This window comes from Xiphophorus hellerii, chromosome 21, assembly GCF_003331165.1.
Source record: "Xiphophorus hellerii strain 12219 chromosome 21, Xiphophorus_hellerii-4.1, whole genome shotgun sequence".
Classification (NCBI taxonomy): Eukaryota; Metazoa; Chordata; class Actinopteri; order Cyprinodontiformes; family Poeciliidae; genus Xiphophorus; species Xiphophorus hellerii.
Window position 1 is genome coordinate 20,350,024 of NC_045692.1, and position 24,294 is coordinate 20,374,317.

The 24,294-nt window shown below is 36.1% G+C and overlaps 2 protein-coding genes across 5 annotated transcripts in view; both read left to right on the forward strand.

Moving 5' to 3' along the window:
* sh3kbp1 (SH3-domain kinase binding protein 1) overlaps positions 1 to 14,129 on the forward strand; it is a 54,466-nt gene extending 40,337 nt beyond the window's left edge. The window contains exons 8-19 of one of the 3 annotated variants that reach the window (XM_032551358.1): positions 657 to 726; positions 1,469 to 1,563; positions 2,400 to 2,495; positions 2,577 to 2,628; positions 2,701 to 2,772; positions 6,595 to 6,730; positions 6,820 to 6,890; positions 8,424 to 8,530; positions 9,262 to 9,372; positions 10,375 to 10,589; positions 10,675 to 10,738; positions 12,031 to 14,129. In XM_032551358.1, coding sequence (XP_032407249.1) covers positions 657 to 726; positions 1,469 to 1,563; positions 2,400 to 2,495; positions 2,577 to 2,628; positions 2,701 to 2,772; positions 6,595 to 6,730; positions 6,820 to 6,890; positions 8,424 to 8,530; positions 9,262 to 9,372; positions 10,375 to 10,589; positions 10,675 to 10,738; positions 12,031 to 12,069 — 1,128 coding nt within the window. In that variant the 3' untranslated portion in view covers positions 12,070 to 14,129. The remainder of the gene's footprint in view (positions 1 to 656; positions 727 to 1,468; positions 1,564 to 2,399; positions 2,496 to 2,576; positions 2,629 to 2,700; positions 2,773 to 6,594; positions 6,731 to 6,819; positions 6,891 to 8,423; positions 8,531 to 9,261; positions 9,373 to 10,374; positions 10,590 to 10,674; positions 10,739 to 12,030) is intronic. The other 2 variants (XM_032551359.1, XM_032551361.1) reach the window with 2 other exon arrangements.
* A 1,579-nt stretch (positions 14,130 to 15,708) lies between these two features.
* Positions 15,709 to 24,294, forward strand: part of map3k15 (mitogen-activated protein kinase kinase kinase 15) — a 33,662-nt gene continuing 25,076 nt past the window's right edge. The window contains exons 1-4 of one of the 2 annotated variants that reach the window (XM_032551673.1): positions 15,709 to 16,313; positions 21,146 to 21,285; positions 21,462 to 21,485; positions 21,736 to 21,816. In XM_032551673.1, coding sequence (XP_032407564.1) covers positions 16,016 to 16,313; positions 21,146 to 21,285; positions 21,462 to 21,485; positions 21,736 to 21,816 — 543 coding nt within the window. In that variant the 5' untranslated portion in view covers positions 15,709 to 16,015. The remainder of the gene's footprint in view (positions 16,314 to 21,145; positions 21,286 to 21,461; positions 21,486 to 21,735; positions 21,817 to 24,294) is intronic. The other variant, XM_032551674.1, reaches the window with a different exon arrangement.

A 24,294-nucleotide genomic window follows, 5' to 3' on the forward strand; every position in this document is an offset into this window, starting at 1 on the left:
TAAAGTGCTATATTTAAATTAATTTAACTGATATTCTGTTGATCGGGTTATGCTTCAGTTATACAAAATTTTCTATCCATTTATTGATCAGGTAATCCAAATCAACAGACTGGCCGTACACTGTGTGCTTTTCACATGTTGATGTTAGCATTATTTCTTTCTGCTGTAGATGCATCCTTCATTACAAATGATCAAGCGTTCACTAAAAGAATGCTATGTTCTTGAATTTTATATAATAAAATGTTGCATTTAACAAAGGAGTTGAATTATTTATTTGATTTATAAAGGTATAAATGAAAAATGTGCAGAATGTGCTAATTTCTTATCTGATTAATCATCAGAATAATTGATAGAATAATCAACAACCACAATAATTGTTAGAATGCAGCCCTACTGGTACATTTAATTAATGATTTCATGATGTATTTATTTACTCAGGTACAGATTTAGAATTACTTTTGCTGGTGGGGAGAAATGGACTATGTGTCTATTTTTGCCGAATCACTGATGCCTTGTTTGCGCAACACAACACTAACAACACATTCTGCAGACTGGGTACTGCAACAAGCACAGGAAGTCTCAAACCACTTCAGCCTGTTGTGTTTGTGTTTGTTGGAAACTAACAGACACAACACAGAACTCTTTCTGTTCCTCAGGTCAACGAAGGGAAAGGCGTGAGTGTAGCAGCTGAAACCATGAAGACCGAACCTGACGGCAAAGCTAAAGGTGAGAACTTCCTGTTACAAGAAACTATTCTCCTAAATTTCTCAAACTTGGCTCATATCAAATCCTTTTAACTTTTAATACAGTTCCTTATCGCTTCCTTTATTTGTAGTGCAGGTTTCCTTTCATTCTAATAGACTATTGTGTCTTATCGTCATCATTTCTAACGTTGGTGTTTTGCTTGTGGAAAGGACCGGCATTCTAGATTTTTAATGTGGATAGCAAAGCATTGTATAAGAAAAGAAAAACAGGAACAGAGTATTAATATTTTCCGAAACCAGGGAGCTGAATACAGTCACATCAAATCTAGCTATAGAAATGTCTCATGAAAATTATTTGAGTGAACTATTAAAGGGGAAGTAGTGCGCAAAATTTATATTTTGAACATTTTGTATTTCCATTTGAGTCTCAGCTGCTTCTAAAACAGCACAAGCACCTAACAAGAGCCAACAATCAGTTTTTTGGCAGTAAGTAAATGTTTTTTGGTATATGGAATAATCCGGAATGCAATGTTGCAAACCAGCAGGCACTGACCGTTACCTAGCAACCCCAACGGAACTCTGCCCATTGCCTAGCAACCCAGGTGTAGTTCCAGCACATTTGCTCTGCTGGTGTTACCACAGTACAAAGGGCGCTGGAAAAGACGAGTGAATCTTTCAGGATGTGCAACTTTCTAACACGATTCCAGAGGATTTATTATTTACTAACTATTAATTTATTTATGCTTGTTTTCATTGGCTGCCAGTGCGGGAGCAATGTAAGGTCCTTTTCCCATATGAAGCACAAAATGAAGACGAGCTGACGCTGAAAGACGGGGACATCATCAATATTATCACAAAGGTGAGGGCAGCTTTTGTGTTCACAGTTGGAGGTAGGATTGGGCGATATGGACTTTTGTTACAATATAAGTGCCACAACAATTATGGCCCCACAAACACAAATACTGCTCTTGAAAAACATTCCCAATTGTAATATGCTTCTTTAAGACACTACACTGCAAAAACAGAAAATATTACAAGGTATTTTTGGTGTAGTTTCCGTTGCAAATATCAAAGTACACTTGAAATAAGACAAAAGTAACTTCTATGTAACTTTTCAGCAATATAGGAGCTTGTTTTAAGTCAATAATTTCTTAATATTGATGAACAAATACTAGTTCCACTGGCAGATTATTTCACTTGTAACAAAACAGTTTTCAAAACAATTTGCCAGTTGAACAAGTCCTTTTGTGTATCAATATTTAAAAAAAAATACTGCCTTAAAATAGCCTATGTCTTGCTGAAAAGTTACTTGTAAGTTACTTTTATCTTATTTCAAGTGTACTAAGATATTTGCACTAGATGTTACACCAAAAATACTTGGTAAAATTTAGCGTTTTTTCAGTGCAGTGTCATTGAAAAGTGTGATTTGCATCATTGTACTGCACACAGTAACTGTATTCAATCATATGTTCAAATGTATTGGTATTTATTGATGCTTTCATTGAACAAACATTGGAGAAAACGGTAAACGATAAGGATAGTTTTGGGATTTTTCAAACATTGTTAATTGGAATTCATCTTGACAATGATAAATCTCAATTCTTATCATGGCAAGAAGTTTCACTGTAAACGATACGATAAATGCCCGCTCCGGGATGTCAATAATAATAATAATAATAATATTTTATTTTACAGGAATGTGCCGATGCAGGTTGGTGGATGGGGGAGATTGGTGGAAGGCAAGGTGTCTTCCCAGATAACTTCGTCAAACTGCTTGAAGTTGAGAAAGAGGTGATTCTGACATTTATTTCAAAAACAAAGCAGCAAAAATGCTTATCTCTAAACTTACCCACTTTAAATCTGTGTCTCCAGAGACCAAAGAAACCGCCGCCGCCCAGTGCTCCATCAGCCAAACACGCCACAGGTTAATATCTCAGTTTTGCTTTTATCTGTTAATTGTTTGGTTGAAGTCAAAACTGTAAACTTTAACCTGTAGAGAAAAAATCAGAAGCGAAGAAGGTTCCTCCTGAGCGGCCTGAGCATCTGCCTCAAAGAGACCTGGATCGAGGTAAAACCTGGTCCGCTTTGACCCACGCCGGCCCGCTTTCACTGCAGCTTCCTACTGCTCTCTCAAACTACCTACTGACCTCTTTCAAATCAAGCTGAGACAAATTTACCCGATAAAATTTCCCTTCCAGCTTTTTTCCTCCGTCCTGGTGCAGAGTGACAGAGCTCTGATTGAGAAAACTAATCAGCATCTGTCTGCGCTCAACAGGAAGCTGCAGGCTCTGTGGTTTGATGCTTGTCGAACTCTGGTACCGTCATTACTGCTTGTGCAAGACAGATGCTTCCACTTTTCACCACAATGTTGCTGCCATGAAGAATAATTCTGCAAAATTCTTAAATGCACCAACAATTTCTTAAATTACATTCACACTGCAAAAGACAGAAATTTTACCGAGTAGTTTTGGCGAAAATCTTAGTAAAGTTGAAATGGAACAAAAATAACTCACAAGTAACTTTTCTGCAAGATATAAGAGCTTGTTTTAAGTTATAATTGATTAAATAATCTAGTAGTGAAACTAGTATGTTTTCACTCAATATTAAGGAATTATAACTTAAAATAAGTTCTTATAGCTTGCAGAAAAGTCACTTATGGATTATTTTTGTCTTATTTCAAGTTTATTAAGATATTTACTCTATAAATTAAACAAAAATACTTGGTAAGAGTTTATGTTGCTGTAAATGAAATATTCTGAAATAATAATTTGTTTGCTTTTATGATTTGTAATTTGGTAAAACTACAAATCCCACAAATCAAGTAATCATTAACTTCAGCTTTTCTTGCAAAACTGCGAAACAAAACTACTTTTTAAACTGGTTAACTGTATGATTAGGCAAATAAAATTCAAATATTCTTGTTAGATTATTTGTTACTTGCTTCTTCATAGCAAAGTGTATATTTAACAAACACTTCCTTAAAAACGGAGGTTTCAACATTAACAGTTAGACTGTTAGGTTATTGTGTCACTTTGGAGCTGGAAACCTCAGATTAAGCTGACAAATTTATATTTAACTTGCATAAGCTATTATTTAAGTAAAGTTATTAACGCAATTAAAGCTAATGTTTATGAATAACTTACAACAGCCTTGAAAAGGTCTTTTAAACTGTTAAATTTAACAAAAACTTGGAAAAGACCTTGAAAAGAAAACAAAGCAGTCACTTTTATTTGATTTTCATCTTCAAGACAAATTAAAAAATAAATAAAGCAAAACCATAAGTTAATAAATATAGAAATATAGATTAAAAACAGTTGTATGGTTATTTAAAAAAAAAAAAACACACACTTCACTTTACGCTCTCGTGCTCAAATAGAAGCACTGAACAGAAAGAGGAAGCAGTCAAAGTCCAAAGATAAACTGTTAAAGATTGTCAGGGAACTATTAACATTGTCTTTTAATAAATCTTCTAAAAATGAAACAAGAAAGTCTGATGTTAAACACACCAAGAATACAGTAGCTTTCCCTTCGCAGTGCAACTCGGAGTCAGTTTCTCACCGGTAGAAATGATAAAAATATATCTTTATAAAGACAAAAACTGAATTAAATGTTTTTAAGAATGTTATGTCTTGCAGAATCAAAATCATGGAAGTGAACTCTTGGTTATTTGTGACATAACTTTCACATAGTAATCATTGTATATCACTAAGGCTCCAAGCTGAGGAAAAGCGCACACATCTCCATATTGCGCCAAAGTTCAGCAGCTCTGGTTGCTAGGATACTAGAGAAAGTTGTGGGTTTTTTTCAGGCTGCATCTGCAGCGATAAATAAAGCTTTCAGGTTTTCAAAGTTAGAACTCCATTGTTTTTAGTAAGCAGGCAGGAAGGAGGAGAGGAAATAAAATAAAAGCAGCTGTTTATGGTGGATATAATCAAATTTTACCACTTAAAAAAGAACAGGCTAAGAATCCAGATGTTATTGGATTTCATTTGTTCCTACTCCTTCTGACAGCACTTACTGAACTAGCCTTATGAAGTAATGTGCCAGGCTAGATTATTGAACAAGATGTTCACTCTTAGCGCCGAGTACACCTTGTTCTGCACAGAAATTCCTTCCAAATGCATCGCCTCATGCATCACAAACTTGCGGTATTTCTTCCTCCACAGCTGAAACTGATGCAGAAACATCCTACAGGTAAATTAAGCATAAGACATTTCACAGATTTTGTCAGATGTAGCACCAGTGGGAAGTACTGTGGTTGAATTACTGTAAAAGAGAATCATAACAGGGGAAAATGTATTTGAAGCATTGTGGCTACATTTACTTTAACAAGGTGTGAAAATTAAGTCAGTTTTTCTTTTTGATGATTGGATGGTCGTGGAGCACAGCAACGAGAAGGTAATCAGATTAGCAATTTCTGTATTTAAATAGGATAGAGGATAGAAATTAGCATTTTGGAAATCCTAATGGAATTGAGTCCATAAAATAATCTCACGTATGCTGGAAATTATTACCCTTTCTTCCAATCCAGTTGAATTATTCTACTGGGTTTTATAAATTTGAAACTCTGGAGGGTCCTACTTTTCTATAACCATGAATTCAAAATGTCTGCTCATCCTTAAAAAGTCTTAAATTCTTGAATCTAAAATTAAGATCTTAAAATATCTTAAATTCAATTAAAAATGGTAAGTTGGCCTTAAGTAGGTCTTAGAGTTTCTGGTGGCAGGCCTATTTAATCTCATATATTCTACCTAGTCTTTTTTTCTTCTGGAACTTTTCTGTCTGGCAAATGTTTCTTCATTTTTTTCTGTAACTCAAGGCGGTTAAGGCTACTGCTAACTAGCTGCTAATGTATTCTTGCTAGCTACCAAAAGTATATTAGCAGCTATGTTAGCAGGAACAGTTGAATCTGGTTACTGCAGTGGAAACGGAAGCTATCCAGCTAGCTAAAAAAAGCAAGTTTGCTAAAAAGAAAAAGAAAGCTAGCTAGCTAAAACAAAAGCATAATAACTAGCTGGGTAGGTAGCTTTAATGTGTCTTTCCTGGTTTATAGTGATGCTAAATTTTTTATGTGAAAAAAGTGAGACACTACAGGGATTTTATCTGTTACATTTCTGCTGTGATACACATTAGATTTCATTCAAAATGGTCTTAAAATGTCTTTAAAAGTATTTAATTTGAGCTGGCGCAATCTGCAAAAACTTGTATGAGAAATCTGATTAAAGATCCACGTCTGGGATCGGCTAACTAAGCTGTATTAGAACGGATATCTTGGTTTGTGTTTGGACTGATAACATCTCAGAACATCTTCTGCTCCCACCTTGTTCCCTTTTCTTAATCCTCACTGCAAGAACACAAACTGCTAGTTTGTGTTCTTGTTTCTACTGCAAATATTTTTCTACACTTGATATGACAAAACTAACTTACAAATAACGTTTCAGCAAGATTTAAAAGCTTGTTTTAAGTCAATAATTAGTTAAAATTGATGAAAGAGTTCTTGTTCCATTCTCAGATTATTTCACTTATAACATGACATTTCTGCCAAGTTTTAAGTGAAATAATCTGCCACGAATATTAAGGAATTACTTAAAACAAGCTCCTATATCTGGCTGAAAAATTACTTATAAGTTAATTTTGTCCTATTTCAAGTGTATCAACATGTTTGCACTAGAAATTTGACTGAAAATACTTTTTGTGTTTTTGCAGTGAGCTGTTTTCTGTTGCTGTTTTGCCTTTTACTCCTGCAGCTTCTGGCATCTTTTTTACCTTTTCACTTTTTTTTAATTCACCTTCAAAGGTCAACTTTGAAAGGTCAAGTTCCAGTATTTACATTCTCTTCAGTTGATGGCGATTGCTTATCTTTAGCCTGTATAATTTCTCGTGTGTTTAGGTGAAGAGATGAAGGTTGGAGAAATTGTTAAGCCCTCCCTCCCAGCTCACCTTCCCAAGAAACCCCTCCCCCCAAAGTCAAGCTCTTCCTCTTCCTCCCATCCCCCACGGCGTCCAGAGAGGCCGCCTACATTAGCGTCAGTACACACACACACAGAACCAACAGAACCAGAAATGACCCCTGACCTTCTTGAGCCTAATGCTGTCGTTTGGTTTACCTGCTCAGGTGTGAAAGCCCCAAGTCTGAGGGCGGGGCTTCAACACCAGATTCTGCCCCTGACAGGTCACAGGCCACCGGTGAGTCTGACTGGCTGGACCATGGACGACTCACTCCGTCTCTCTCACCTCTGCCTGAACTGAATTTTACCAAAATTTTGTCTTTTAATGCAGAAAACGGGACATTTGACCAAGGGTTTGCACAATAATGCAAAAATATACACAACTCAAATTAATTATGATTACCTTTTGCAACAATATCTTAATAGCATTACCAAATATAATTTTATTAATAATTGAAAAATATACAAACACATATGATGCCTAAATTAGAAATAATTCAGGGTTTCCCCAGAAAACTTGCTAAGCCCGTGGTTGGGTGCTACGGCAGTCATTCATCCAGTGGACCGTCGTGTTTTGACAGTAAATTTGAAAATATCACTTGATAGTTATGCATTATTGGAAGACTGGAAGATTAATACATAAACACCAACTGTAAAGTATAACTATAAATTAAAAGGTAATAGTAATAAAAAAACGAAAATAAACAAACGATGCTAAGCCTGATGGGAGCACAAGTAAAGCCTGGTGGCCCGCCAGGCTTATAATGCACTTTGGGAAGCCGTGTAATATATACATCAAATAAGAATTTAAAATATTAATTTGATGATGTTATGAGTGACATAAGTGGCATTAAAGCTTCAGTTTGTAACTTTACAAATTTTTTTTACATATTTGTTAAAATTGTCACCATGTTGTGACAGTAAACTATGAGATAGATAATCTGTAAAAAAAAAAAATCAAGCTTCTTTGCCTTCTCCCAGTGTAAACTAGAAACAGCCATTCAGAACCAAAATACTAGTTCCACTGCCAGGAGAGTCGATCACTTTCCTCATCCCCCCTCATTCTCTGCTACGCTGCAGCAAACATAGCCTGTCCTGAATGCTAATGCCAGTTAGCATGGCCACCGATGATGGTGTATAAACGGTTTTCCTGTAAGTGTAAGTCATTTCTCGGCCATTAGCACATTTAGCAGCGTGTACATGAGGTTGATTGACAGCGCTAAGATCCTCCTCCTGGCTCTGATTTGTTAATTTCTTCAGACGTCAGTAGCAGCTCAGGAGGGCGATGAAAGAAATCTTTTCACAAATTATCTCACAACAAACTGTCACAATTTGATGACTTTTTTAACAAATATGTAAAATAGATATTTAAAAAAATAAAATAAAATTTACATACTGCAGCTTTAACAAGAAAACGCATCATGAAAAACTCAATTAGCTAAATCTCAACTTACAGTGATTACCACACAATTTATAGATATGAGAAGTGAGTTGGAGTAAATAAAGTCAATTCTTGTTTATGTCTGAACACAATTTTATTAAATAAAACATGAATTTGTTGACTAAGACAATATCTTGTTCTTACTGTATGTACATCACTGCATACATTTGCCTATATACGTATGTTTTTTTGTTTTTTACTCCTGTTTTACCTACTAAGGGCTACAGTATGCATCATTTTCTTCCATTATATGACTTGAAATAAATTGATAACTAACTAGCTAATGAACTAAGTTGACCCCAGACCCCGAATGTGTGTTTCTGTGTTCAGATCTCGACCTAGACGTGGTCGTCTCCTCGACAGAGAAGCTGAGCCACCCGACGGCGTCGCGGCCGAGAGTCACAGACCGCCGGCCTCGTTCCCAGATCATCACACCTGTGAGTGTGGAGGAAACCTCCTGCTCCAGTCATAAAACCACAGCCTGAGGTTTCTGTTAGACAACCTGCACAGGCATGAAGCGCGTCTCCGAAACTAAAACACACAACAGCTATTTCCAGTTACCTCTGTCACTACATTTATCGGCAATAAATCAGAATTCAGCTCCAGTTTAGACCAGTGGTGACAGAGAAACAAAAAATTTGACTCATGAGTATCACTATGCGACAGAAAAAAGAAAAATAAATTAATAAAATAAATTACATTTCAAGGATAAAGTCATGATATTACAAAAGTAGACTGGTTTGACAATAAATTCAAAATATTATGAGAATAAAGTCAAAATAATATCAGAATGAAATAGTAATATGAGAATAAAGTCATATTATTACAAGTATAAACTGGTATGTCAAAGTAATATTAGAATAAAGTTGAAATAAGAGAATAAAGTCTAAATAATATGTGATTAAAGTCATAATACCTGTAATATGGTAAAATGTCGTTATAAGTGAAATAATCTCACTGAAACTAGTACTTTGATTGTTAAAGAATAATTTATTTTAAACAAGCTCCTCTAGGCTGCTGAAAAGTTACCTGTAAGTTAGTTTTGTCATATTTCAGGTGTCATGATATTCTAAATAGACTGGATTAAAAGGTTTGGTAAGATTATGTGTTTTTGTTGGATTATTGATTGTTTCTGTAGATTTTCAGCTGCTGTTATTTTCTTTGGCAGTCGTCTCTGTCCAGCATAGAGCTGGAGTCTCCCACAGTGGAGGACAGGAAGGACAGAAGGAAAGACGACCAGGAGTCCATCCCTGTCAAGAAAGGAATCCCAGTCATCCCAGTAAGACCACTGCGCCTCCTCGTTTTATTTTTGTTCTTCACTTGACCAGCAGATGGCGCCAAACCATCAATTTTCCTTTCAAAAGTTTATATTTCCCTCCAGTTCTATTCTCTACGGAGGCCCTGAAGTGCAAATACCAACAAATTACTAAACACAACTACAAATGGAAAAGTATATTTAAAAAAATGTTTGTTGTGCTACATTATAACACAACTAATGTTGTGTTTCCTCAATTTGTAGTTGTGCACTGAAAAAACACAAAATCTTACCAAGTGATTCTGGTTTGGTTTCTAGTGTAGATGTCTTACTGTACTTGGAAATAAGACAAAATTAACTTTCAAGTAACTTCTCAGCAAGATATAGGAGCTTGTTTTCATTCATATTAATTACTTAATATTAATGAAAAATAACTAGTTCCACTGGCAGATTATTTCACTTGTAACAAGACATTTTTCCCTTGTTATAAGTGAAATAATCTGCTAATGAAACTAGTTATTTGTCATCAATGTTAAGAAATTATTGATCTAAAATAAACTCCTATATCTTTCCGAAAAGTTACTTTGAAGTTAGTTCTGTATAATTTCAAGTACACCAAGATATTTACACTAGAAAGTAGACTTGGTAAGATTTTGTGTTTTTGCAGTGTGCTTAGTTAATGTTGTGTTTTCTTTATTTTTAGTAGTGCTTTATTAATTCTGTGGTATTTTCTAAATTTGCAGCTTTGCTTAGTTATGTTGTGTTTTCTTAATTTAATGTTAATTATGTGTCTTTTAGTTAGTTAACACCATTATGTTTTCTTAATTTATAGTTTTGCTTTGTTCATGTATTTTCTTAATTAGTAGTTTTGCTTAATTAATGCTTGGTGCTTAGTTAAGGTTTTTGTGTTTTTGAATTTGTGTTTAGTGATTTGTTGAAGTGGTTTCTACTTCAGGGCCACCGTAGTTCTCTTCTATCAAGGGATGCTAAAATATTTAAATCATCTTTTTTCTTTTTTTTCCACAGGTACATGACGTTAAAGCCCCGCTGCCCAAACCCGCCATCCTGCCCCCGCCTAACTCCTGCCACCGCTCCATGTCCCCGTCCTCCTCCTCGGGTCTGACCCCGTCCCCGGAGCTCCGGCAGTCGCCGCTCACGCCGACGCCGCCGACACTGGAGGAACTCAGGAACCAACTGAGAGACTTGAGAGCCTCCATAGAGATGCTGAAGCACCAGCACAGGTGAGGCTACCTGTTGGGCCTCTGTTTGTTTGTTTTTCTGTCATGGAAGTGAAGCAAATCAAACTGTTACTGTGATGCGTTTCAGGCAGGAAATGAAGCAGCTAGCCAACGCTTTGGATGAGGAGAAGAAGATACGTGTTAGTTTACAGGTGAGACAGTAAATCAGAATTTTTAACTTGACCTAATATGTATTCAGAGTGTTCATACCTTTTGAACTTTTTCACATTTCAAAGTATCAACACAAAGTTGAGCATAATTATGAAGAGAATTAATTACGCACAGATTTAAATGTTTTTTAGAAATAAAGATCTGAAAAGTGAGGCCTGTGTTTAGATTTGGACTTTGACTGGACCTTTTTAACATGAACACAGCATATCTGTCCATCAGGGTGTTAGCTTCCCACTATAGCATTTTTCTTGCAGGCCACAAGACTCAGTTTGGGTCTCATCTCATTCTACATCGCGAAAACACAAATTTTTACAAAGTATTTTTGTCTAGTTTCTGGTGCAAATGTCTTAGTTTTGTCTTAGTTCAAATGTACTAACTTACAAGTAACTTTTAAGCAAGATATACCGGATTGTTTTAAGTCAATTCTTTATTATTGATGAAAGAAGTACTAGTTCCAAATTATATTTGAAATAATTTGGCAGTAGAACTACACTTTTTCATCAATATTAAGGAAATATAATCTGCTAATTTTCTCTTATTTCAAGCGTACCAAGATATTTGCACTAGAAACGGGACCAAAAATACTTGGTACGATTTTTTTTTTTTTGAAGTATAGCAAACTCTTCAGTTTATTTTATTTTATTTTTATAAATTTATTTATAAAATTTTAATGTATTTGTTTATTTTTGGGTTTTTTTGGCTGGATGGAGATAACTAGCACTCTAGCACCTTGCATGTCATCTTCCCAGAATGCATTGTAGCGTAAACAATATGGCAACATCCATGTAATATCATTTTATTTACATTAATGAAAACTTGAAAAGGTTACAGTATTTTTACTGTGTTGGTTTTACAAATGAAATGTGTGTTTTTTTTAAAAATGTCTATAATTGTAACTAATTATAGATCCCTATAAAGGAAATCCTGTTGTATAAGACTTTTTCTTTCTTTAAGTTTTGTTTTACACATGTGAAACGGTTCTTTCCTTTAAGTGTTAATATTTCCTTTATCTGTAAAAAAACATTTTTCTAATGTGTATTACTTTTCTCATGAATTGAGAGGAAGTTTTGCTTTTTCCGACATTTCAATGAAGTGCACAATAGAAGGAAATTTTTGGTTTCGTTCTACTTCACAATTATGGATTGCTTGTAGTTTTACCAAGGGAATAAGTTAAAGAGTTGTGAAACTTTTTCCAAGAACTGCGTCAGTGTCGAACCTTTAAATTTTGCGAACAATGTGCAATATTAACTAGCATCCTGGCTTTATTTCACAGGTGGAAGTAGAGCACATAAAGAAGAGCCTGTCCAAATGAGGACTGAAGAATCAATTTCTCATCGCATCTGAGGCCACATAAAAAAAAAAGAAAAAGATTAACTTTCTCACTGTTGGTTTTGACACTTCCGCCAAAACTAAGTTTGTGCCAAACGATCGCCACCATCACCGACGGTTCAGCACCACGGATTCAGCCACATTTCCTCCCCTCTGAGCCGCCTCATCCTGCGTTTACTTCTTTCTTTTTTACCTTCTGTTAAAGAGGCTTCTCTGTTTGGTTTACTGCTATCTTCGCTGTGCCACCGGTACAAGGACGCCCCTGGAGCCGCGGCTGCCTGGTACTGTTTTAAGTTTCCCAGAGTGAAGGAAACTTCAGCCTCTGTAGCCTGGTCTGACCAGAAGACCTCTGTGCAGTTCTGCGTCCACTTTGCGGCCTTCACCTCCTGTCTGTGTGTACGGGTGTGCCTGTGTGTGTGTGTTTGTATGTTTGTTTTCATGCGATGTGAGGACCTGATGTAGTGAGGTTCAAAGTGGGGACATTTTTAGAACCTATATTTCCAATTAATCAAAAATAAAATTCTGAGCACTTAAACTAGTTTAAACCATAAGATTAATTTTTTGTGCCATAAGTAAGTTTGTTTACTTTTTATTGTTTAAATTTGCATGAAAGAGGGACCAATGACAGCACAATGTCCTTTTCTAAGCATTCAAAATCTATTAACATTAACAGGATACAGAATTAATGTTTTAGATTTTTTTTATGAGCCTATAAAGTAGGCTATGATTTATAACAATTAAAAACACACACCAAAGCACAGTAAATTCCTCTAAAAGTTACTGAGTAAAGAAGACATCAGCTCGTACAATACTTTAGTTTACTTTTTGCCTTACTGTGATATTTTGTGAACTTTTGCTTTATGTTTAATCGCCCTTTACGCAGTCTGGCTGATTGTTAGAACAAATATTCATCCTGGACATTCATTATGCTAAAAGGACATTTTTCTTCTGCATCAGGTTAGCAGTCTGAATGCAATACTGCCTGAAATTTAGAGGTTATGAAAAGACAGCAGACCAAGCAGCCTTGTCTTGAAACAAAAAAGCACTTATATGTTGTCTCTTCTTCTAATCCACACAGGGTCAAAAGCATACTAATAGGTCAAAATATATACATAGAATCCCGTTTTTCTTTTTTCTTCTTTTTTGGCAGAATTGGTAGTTATTTGAAGTTGTTGAACCAGCATAGTCCATGTATTTTGAATACATTTTGTTAGGGTGTGTATCCATTCCAGTGTGTTGGTGGTTCTTGACCAGTTGGACCAACCCACTTCATCCAGGTTTCAGATAACTAGCTTTAGATTTTAGGTGAAATTTAAAGGAGACCTTTTATGCAAAATTCACATTTTGTGCATCTTTGTTCCATTTGGGTCTCAATTGTTTCTAAAAAATAGCCAAACCTCTTAAGAATGCTACCTAGACACCTTTTGGTGACAAGTTGATGTGTTTTGGTGTCTGGAAAACGAGCTGTTTGAAAGAGGGGGTCAACTAGTAAGTTCTTATTCAAACAGGAGTGGATCAAAACAAAAATCAACAATAAAATACCGTATCATTTATCAATAATCACATTATGTGAATATGGGAAATATTTTTTATGAAAACTTTTAGAAGCACATTTAAGATAATATAAACAATTTCTTTGTGTAAACATGGAATAACTGAAAGTGCATGAACAAACAGAAACCGTTCCTTTTCAGTGAATATTAACAGGGTTAAGTGAATGTAGAAGGTTCCAGGTCCTCATGAAGGTCAAGTGTGTGCTTATGTGTGGTTTTTGTATTACAGCATGTGCAGCTGTTTTGCCTCCCTTCCTTACGTGTGCACAAAATCTATGACAACCCGTCACTGTGGCCTTCCTGTTTCAAATTATAAGTCTTTTTATTTCTTCTCTTTTCTGTCTTTTCATATGACAAAGAGAAAACTGCGACAACTGAGGCTACAAGTTGTTTTCTTGACTTGGTCCTTTCTCTCCAAGATGGTGATAAATGAATATATATATATTTACTTTTATATTTCAGTGTAATAAAGAGGCTATTATGTACTGTATGTGTGTGTCTTCTGTAATGAATTAGTGTGGGTTTACTTAGAGAAACACAGAGAGTTAATAAGTAATGAAATGTTTCCGTGAACAAAAGAAGAAGTTGCTGTAACAACTGTTGCTAAAAACCACAGTTGGATTTTAGCAACAGCAGCATTATTTTACGTGAAAAAAAGCTGATTAAAGTTCATTTGTCAAGTATTCAGTAACCCAGAAAATATTTGTAATGGTTGAAATATTTAGAAAAAGTATTCCTAGCCTTCAAACTGTATCCGTATGTGAACATTTCATCCCTAACGAAGGTTTTCAACTGCAATTGCAGCAACAAAAAAAAGCCGAAATGTTGTCATTTGCTTCTACTTTACAACTGTGATACTTTATGCTGCATTTTTATTTGAGAACAAAATGTTTTACATTCCTTTTTACAATTAAAAAAAACCTAAAAGTGCAAATCCCCTTTATTCAGATACACCTACGTAGCTGAACAATAATCCACTTCACACCACAAAGTAGTGCATATCACATAAAATCCAAATAAAATACATTGCTGGTTGTGCTTTTAATGTGAAAAATTTTAAAATGCAATGTACTATGTGATAATCTTTGGCAGAAAAAGTTATAAAACTTACAAACCCCTCTTGGGTCAAAATGTAGTAATTTGCCAAACAGTAATGAGGAAGTAAATCAGCTGGCCAGTCAGCGCTTCCAAACACCCTGTGACAGAGTTACGGTTCGTACATCCGCATCTACTAAATACAAGAAGAAATCTCAGAATAACGAGATCTTTTCTCATAATTTCAAGAAAAGATCTCAGAATAATACGATCCGGATCTTGTTATCACAAGAAAAGACCTTGATATTATAGAATCTTATTTCATAATTCCATAATTACACTGCAAAAACACCAAATCCTAGTATTTTTTGCCTGGTTTCTACTGCAAAAATCTTAGTACACTTAAAATAAGACCAAACTAACTTACAAGTAACTTTTCCGTAAGATATAGAAGCTAATCTTAAGTAAATAATTCCATAATATTGATGAAAAAGCCATGGTTCCACTGACAGATAAATTAACTTATGACATACAATTTCCCCATGTTATTAGTGAAATAATCTGCCAATGGAACTAAAACTTTGTCATCAATATTAAGGAATTATTTACATAAAACAAGCTCTTGTATCTTACTGTAAAGTTACTTATAAATTGAGTTTGTTTTGATTCAAGTGTAATAAGATATTTGCACAAGAAACGAAACTAAAATACTTAAGATTCGGTTTTGCAGTGTATGAGATAAGGTTCCTATTTTTTCTTTGGTGAAGTTGAGACAAAAATCACAAAATACAGTGTAGGTGGGATCAGGATTATTTTATTACTTTGGTTGGTTCTCTTTTTTCAAATAAGTTACTCTTCTTATTTTTGTGTAATAACCTTGTTGGAAGGAGTTGATGTGTGGTTGGTGGCAGAAGGATGCGCCTACCCCGGACCATGTTCATGCAAGAAGCGCCCCTGTCTGTGTTTAGTCCAGAAGGACGGAGTTATATATTTAGACAGCATAGCAGCGATAACGTTTCAGAGTTGGCCAGCAGGCTCAGTCAGCCGCCTCCCACTCTGGAAACTTTAAACCAGACAGACCTGCACCCCTCAGAGTAACAATTAAACTTCATGAATTCATGAGACTCCCCCCCTTCTGCGTTTCCTCATCTGGTCGGATCCAGTCGGCTGGAAAAGCGGGCGTCCTGGTGCGAAATAATCGGTGTGAGTTAATGAGGTGGAGATGCAGGAGGACAACCCCAGACACGCTCCTCTGCGGCCAGGACAGGTGCTGCGCTGGTGAGCCGGCAGAGGACGGGACGGGCAGACAGGGAAGGAGGTAAACAGCGGATTCTCTTCGCCATGGATCAGGGTCAGAGCGCGCAGGTCGCCGATATGGCGGGGGAACACGCAGCCGGGGTGTGCGCGTCCGAGCGCGGCGAGGTGTCCAGCCCCAGCCCGCCGGCCAAGCAGCGCTCCCTGCGGGTTGTTTACGTCCTGAACGACGGGCTGAAGGCGGTGATGGCCAGCAGCCCGGAGTCCGGGGCGCTGCAGTGCCTGCAGAGAGCCTGCGACGCGGAGAGCGCCCTGCTCACCACCGTCACCTTCGGACGGCTGGATTTTGGAGAGACGGCGGTGCTGGACAGCTTCTACGACGCAGGTGGGTTCCTCTGGTCGGAACCGATCTGGGCTCACAGCTGCAAATCGAAAGTGTAATCCGTCAGTGCGTCTATTTTTCTATGTTAAAACAACGTTTTACTTTGTTCGGGGGGCGAAACCACCAGAAATTTTGGGGGGAAAACTTGGCGATTGCTGAGTTTCAAAACTCGAAATTACTTTTTTTTTCTGGCAAATTTTTGACTCTCCAAGCTTAGAAATGCCCTTAATTTTTGTAGAACATTTCTGAGAATAATAATAAAATATATATATATATATTGTAGTAAGTTTTGGACTCAGATATTTTCTTGTTTTTATTAGAATTTTATTTTTAGATTAATATCAAAATTCCTTAGTTTTCTCTAGCACATGTTCAACTTTTGAAACTCAGAAATTAAGGGTTTCTTAATTTTTACAATAATTTTCTCCTTTTTCTTAGAACTTTTCTGAGATTAATTAAAAGAATTTTGAGTTTTTTCTAGCACATTTTTGACTTTTAAAGCCCAGAAAATTCCATGTTTTTTCTTAAAAAAACAAACAAACTACGATTTACCTTAAAACTTCTGTTTTTTTCATGAGAATTTGTTCTTTCTGATGAAAACTTTATTCAAGACCCCAGAAATGAGCAGAACTCTACACACCCTGGAGTTCTGGAAATTTATTTATGTTCATGAGAAGAAAAAGAAGAATGGAGAAAATGTTCTGTTTTCTTCCACCCATCCATCGATCAGTTCCTCCATCCAGCAACTTAGCCATCCATTCATTTATTCATCCATCCATCTAGGGCTGCAACTAACATTGTCTTAGTAATAAATTGTTTTATTAATAATTCGACAATTTATTCAGTAATTAGATAAAAAATTGCAGAATTCTGCAGATTTTCACTTAACCACTTAAACATATTTTATACAATGCTAAAAATACATAAAAATGTAAATAAACATAGAATTCATTTTGTTTTTAAAAAATAAGAAAATTAACATTTTATTGCCTAAAATACAAAAGCATAGTGAGCGTTTGATCATTTGTAGCAAAAAATGCAAAGTAAAGTCAATAATTCCTCAATATTGATGAAAATCTTGTTCCACTGGCGGATTATTTCAGTTATAACAAGAAATTTCTCCCATTCGCTAGGTGAATAATCTGACAGTGGAACTAGTAGTTTTTCATAAATATTAAGGAATTATTGACTTAAACAAGCTCTTATATTTTGCTGAAAAGTTGTTTGTAAGTTTTTGTCTTATTTTAAGTGTAATAAGACATTTGCATTAGAAACTAGATCAGAAATACTTGGTAAGATTTTGTGTTATTTGGTTCTATAACACCAAATAACCTCTGTCCTCTCAATGCTTTGCTTCCTTTGCATTATATTCTCATCTCCCAGTGATGCTATTAATCCTGCAACCCTTCTGTAAACAGAATTAACTCTTCACTTAAATTTACGTGATTCCCCAGTCTGTCTTCAAAGATCTACGCAGTGAAATCAGAGCTGCTCCTAATTGGTAGCTATTTATACCCTGTGATACTGTCCACACCTCTGCTGCAGACAGCATGGCCACAGATACAAGGTTTAGTTACACAGGCTCCTAGAACTGATAGTAAGATGATAAATCTCCATGGGATAGGCTAAAAAAATTAATCAGTATCATGTGGCGATTTAAAGGTGACCTATTGTGCTTCCTTGAACAGGCTAGGATTGGTCTATAATTTATACAAAATATAGTTTTTGCACAAAAATTATTCTTAGACAGTGAGATTTTAGTCTTTTGTTTACATCTGCACATTAAAATGGCTGCAAACAGATGTGCAATTATATAACCTTACCTCTTTGACAAGCAGAAGTAGAGCCTTCTGCACAAACAACCAGAATGTTGTTTGGCTCGACAACCAAACATTTTGTCTTTTCCAGCAGCCAGTGTACAGAAAAACACAGCAGTAAAACCAGCTGGCCAAACATTCTGGAGCTCAACTTTGGTTGCTAGGTAACGGGCTGAGCTTTGCTGGGGTTGCTAGGTAACTGTGCCTGTCAAATGTGACTTTATAATTGGGATTCTTTTGAAACGGCTCATTTTCCAGACACCATAAAGCATTAACTCGTAGTGAAAAAAGAAGTCTTCACAGTAAGTTAAAAATAATTTTTTAAACTTTTTGTGCTGTTTCCAGAAGCAACTGAGTCGCAAATGGAAGTACAAACACGTGTAAAATGTGAATTTTTCATAATAGATCGCCTTTAAGGGAGACAAGCAAGGGAAAAGATGAGTCTTCCCTCATGGTAGATTCTGACTTGTCAGAGCACGTTAACGTAGACATGATTAACCACCTCAACAATGCTTCTGCTGAATTTCTTAGTAAGCAGCGACAGAAAGCCAGGAAAAGTTTATCCTGCAGTAAATCTGTGGATCTTGGCTGAATTCAGTGTTTAATTATGAGTCTTCAGCCAAAGATACAGTATCTTCTTTGATGAAGAGAAGGAAAACTGTAAGGGAGCGAAGCAGAACAAGGAAGGATGTTAAAAAGGCCCCCTTATTTTTTTAATTAAAAATATTTCAGGTGGTCCATTGCATATTCACAGTTCATTCGCAGATTTTTCTGTGTAATTTTCTTGGAATTGTTTGTCAAAAATGAGCAGATTTCATCATAGAAAATATCTAAAATATTGGAAAGTAAATGTTAGTTGACATGCTATTGGGTGGCTTTTTCAAATCAGCCAATCCAGGAGCAACATTTATATAACAGACAGAGAATCTGTGCAGAGAGCTAAAGATAAAGGCAACGTTAAAAACTCAGAGATAATCTCCAAATATAAATATCAGCTGGACAGATATTGCAACAAAGATTTGTTTCTTGCAGTGTCAATAAATATGTTTTTATTGATTAATAAAATCACAAATAATGTATGATATATGCTTTTAATGAAAGCTTTATGCTTAATTTTAAGTGGGGAAGTCGTTGGCAGACTGTTCTTATTAATTTTGCCTGTACATGAAAGCATGTCTGCATGTTTGTTCTTGTTCTCTTCACTCATGCTGACATAGTTTTTGATTCATTTACATGATTTCCTGGAATCTGGAACCACCTGCTCCAGGAAGGAATCTGCTCATTTCTTCACTAAAAAATAGAAGCTGCTTGTTTTTACAGACATAGAAAACCAAGAGTTCCCACGGCTGTTGATAAAGTCACCAGAAAAAGCGGTTTCCATTGGTGCTTTAGTACAATTTAAGTAGGAAATTAGCAGCCTGGTACTCTTGCTCTTCACCTGTATGACTACTTCTATAAAAAAAAGAGTTTTAGTAGTTTTTCTAGCTAACACACTGCCAAAGAAGGAAATACTTTAGGGAATAGAATATGAGAGTTTCCAAACTAATTAAATTTAATCATTCTACAGTAAGAAATATTATTCAAGAAAAACATTTATGACAGCTGTGAATCATTCCGGTTATAACAAGGTTTCTGCAGGTTACACCAACTGAAATTTAAGACTTTTAAAGACCTGTTAAAGACCATTATGAATGAAATATAAGACTTGTATCTCCACAGAAGATGTATAGAACTTTTACCAGCCAACTGGCGATCAATTTACCCACAATAGATGCAAAAAAGCTAGCTAGTTAACTAGCCAGACAGCAAGAATATGTTATCAGTGAGTCAGCGGTAGTCTCAACCGTCAACGTAGATGTCTGACAGAAAAGTTCTGCGATAAAAATATAACACATATAATACACAAAGTTAAATAGTCCTACTACAAAATTTAAGACCTATGAATAACGTATTTAAGTATAACTTGATTTTTAAAAACAAATTCAAGACATTTTAAGGCCTTAATTTTGGAGACCTTAATTTAAGACGTTTTAAGGATGCGCAGACAAATTCTACTGAGACCATGTAACAATCAAGAGAATGTAAAAACACTCAGACTGACCTGTTAAATGTTGAATGTCATGCTAGCTCAGCAAGAAAAAGAATGAACCGTTCTACATATATCTTTGAAAGGCAGAAGTGGAGCCTCCTGCACAGCCAACAAAGATGCTCACTGGATGGAAAGCCAACAGCAAAACACTTACCTTTTCCAGCAGCCGTTGTACACTGCAAAAGACACATGTCGCCAAGTATTTTTGGTACAGATTCCAGTGAAAATATCTCAGTACACTTGAAATTATACAGAACTAAGTTATAAGTAACTTTTCAGCAAGATTTGGGTGCTTGTTTGAAGTCAATAATTCCTTAATATTAATGAAAAACTACTTGTTTCATTGGCAGATTATTTCACTCATAACATGGGAAAAATTGCTTCCTAAAAGTAAAATAATATGCCAATGGAACTAGTATGTTGTCGTCAATATTAAGGAATTATTGACTTAAAATAAACTCCTAAATCCTGCTGAAAAGTTACTTGTAAGTTAGTTTTGTCTTATTTTAAGTTTACAAAGACATTTGCACAAGAAACTAGACTAAAACTACTTGGTAAGATTTTGTGTTTTTGCAGTGTACAGTTAATAAAGCGGTAAAACCAGCCAATCAAATGTTCCGAAAACTCAGCTGGGGTTGCTAGGTAACGGGCTTGGCTTGGCTAGGGTTGCTAGGTAACGTCGCCGGCAGATTTTGGTTTTTGAAACAACTAATTTTCCAGACACCAAAAAACATTCACTTATTGCCAAAAAAGGCAGTGTGGTTCTAAAAGGCGCCCAAATGGAAGTATAAAAATGCTCAAATTATGAATTTAATCTGGGATCTTACTCAGACCTTTTCTTTGACTCAACTATGGTGGTCGCAGGTTGTTGAGTTGCTGAAAGGAAATTAGATTTCTTCTTGTAATCACCTGCTGCCGGCTCGTTCCAGATATCGCCGTCGTTGACATGAGCGACGTGTTTCGGCAGCCATCGCTGTTTTACCACCTGGGTGTGAGGGAAAGCTTCGACATGGCCAACAACGTCATCCTGTACCATGACACCGACCCGGACACGGCCCAGTCGCTGAAGGTACGCGTGAATGATCCTCAGTGTAACCAGAGTGCATGAATGCCATTCCATCACACCGCCTCAGAACAAAGTGATCCAGGAAGTTATTTCCAGATCTGTGTGTGCTGCACAGCCTGGTCTCCTTAGATCCTCCCATGCTCTGAAATACACTCGCTCTTTCTTGTGTTTCTTCGCAGGACATGGTTGCACAGAAAAACACAGTAAGTTTCTGCATGTTTGTGTGATTTATGTGCACACAGTGTTTCCAGGAAAAGCATCCATGACATGTGCAGTCAGTCCTCTGGTGCTGAAATGCATTCAGGAATGCTTGTCCACTTGCTTTTCTTTCGTAGAACTGCGCCTCTCTTTCTCACTACATTCAACCAAACAGAGTCCTGACAGCTTGTTAGCAGCAGGTTTTCCCAGAAGTTGGTGTTTATTGTACTGTGTTTCTCTGCTTGTATGGAGTAGGCCAGTCGTTCTCCAGCATTAGGCTTCCCTTATTGGATTCAGCTGCCTCCAGAGTACCGAGGCTCTGGACTGAGAAATAAAGTAGGTACCCTGCCTGCAGCAAAGCATGCAGAGAGTTCCTCAAAACAGCAAGTACTAACAAATGAAGGCCTCGACGATCCAGAGAGGAGTGTAATAGATGCATTTCCATTGACCAAATTGCGCAAATTGGAATTACAAAAATATATTCACTCAATGGAAACATGACAATTTTCTAAAAAACTTAATTTTTTTGCTAAAAGGTTTTAGGGCTAGAAGGAGGTGGATGAGTGTGTTTCACAAAACTACAATAGAAACACTTTTTTGTATCACACAAATCATGTGATCAAGTACCCGGATGTTACTACTGGCGGAAACTACGAAGAAGACAACAACAGGAAGTGGTTGGAGGATGATGGCACAGCATGTTTTTTAATGACTTATTGCGTGAACAAACTTATTCATATGATTTTAATTCTGTTTCTTACTTAATGGAATTAGTGCAATTGTGTTTTTCAATATTGGCTGAATATTGACATAGTTTTGCACATATTTGTACTGAAAAAGCAGCTAAGAGCTGTGATTCACTGGCCATATAATTGAGCAAATTAACTTAATGAAAACGTGTCAATTTTGATAGTGGTTTTTGCGCTAGGATGAAGTGGACGTGTGTATTTCACAAAACTGCAACGGAAACTATTTTTTCATATTACGTACATGAGTCACATGATCAAGAACCAGATGTTACTACTGCAGGAAAAGACAAAGAAGACAACAGTAAGTTGTTGGAGGATCATGGCGCAGTATGATTTTTAATAACCTATTTCGTGAACAAACTTATTCACGTATGATTTTACTTGCAGTTACATTCTGTAGCTTTAATGTCAGAATACAAGAGGTTGCCATGTGGGATACCACAGGGCTCAGATTTTGGACCTCTTATTTTTGTTTTATTTAACTTCCCAGACAGTCAGGCAGTTCCCAGACATGCCTTTTTATTTCTATACTGATGATATTCAGATCTATTGTTCTTTTAAGCCAACTGAATATCTAAAAGTGTCCTCCAAGAAAAACTGTCAGTCATATCAAATAGTAAATTTTTTTTGATCAAATAGCTCAGATCAAACAATTTCTTGGTGCGATTCCCTCAAAACTGCTTCTTTCAGCTAAGAAATATTTCAAATTTTGGTGTCTAAAGTTGAACTAGAGATGATAATTCTTGCTTTTATTTCTTCTCTTATTGATTATTGTAACATCCTGTTTATGTTTGTAAAAGAAAGATCTTAACAGTCTCCATGCAGTTCATAATTAGTAAGAAACAAACATCATATCACTCCAGTTTTAATTTCTTTACATTGGCTACCATTTAACATTTTTTTAGTCCTTTCTTTTAAAGCCTGTTGCCAACCGTTTAGAGCGATACGTTACCTCCATCGTGGCGCTGTCGTGACTCTGTTCATTCTTTTAAGAAGCATCTAAAGACCGATTTGCTCAGAGTGGCTTTTAATCAGTTTTATTCTCCTTTTATATTTTATTTTCCTGTGATGTTTTGTGTTTCTGTGAAGCATCTTGTGGTTCTAACCCCCATAACGCTTTTGCATGTTTATTGAGGAACTCTGATCTAAAAGGGGCTTTATCAGCCGACTGTCCATTCCTGTGTGGAACATTGTTAGCATGTTGGAACTTGTTCTTTTCTTAGCCAATAGTGTGCTACATGTGATGATTTATGGCTCCATGTCCTCACATGTAGCGATGTGACCGTGTGTTTAAATATCAGCTGTTACATACGTTCAGAAATGTCCAGGATCAATTTGATTTCCCAGTTCAGGCAGCTGATGAGGATCCACATTTAAAAACAATGTTGGGGTGAAATTTTCACTGGTGCCAGGTGAGGTGCAGCACAAAGTATTCATCCAGGTTTTTACTTTTAGTTTAATTGAATAAATTTATATAAATTTGTTTAAATAAAGCAAGAGTGAGCTACATCCTGTTCTTGTTGTTAAAAAAAGACAAAGAATCTGAAAAAGATGAAAGATTTATCTCTTTTTTTAAATGCCAAAACCTGCAGATTTTAAAAACTTTTTTGTGTTTTAAATAATTTACTAATTTACTCGTCTGCAGAAAACTGACGAGGAATACTCTGTTTAGTTTGTTGTTTTTTTGGCAGATAAAAAATAAAAAATGCAAATAGTTTTTGCAATTATAATTAAGAATACTAAAAATTCTGTGACTTCAGTGTCCAAAAGTTTGAACACCCCTGCTTTAGCGTGGTGCTAATTAAAATGAGGGTTTGTTTGGCTTTTTCAGAGCCTTCTTGTGCCAACCTGCTGATGATATCATGATGTTTCTCTGATCCCGTCATTAATTACCTTCTAATCTCCTCTCCATCTTTTGTTCCTCCACCTGGGAGTCCCTTCACACCTGCCCTCTCTGTGTTTACCTGCACTGTAACTCTATTACATCTGCATTTGCAGGTTTTTGAAAGCTACTACTTAGTCTGTGATTTCCTCGTTATCTTTTAAACATCGCCCCCTCTCATCC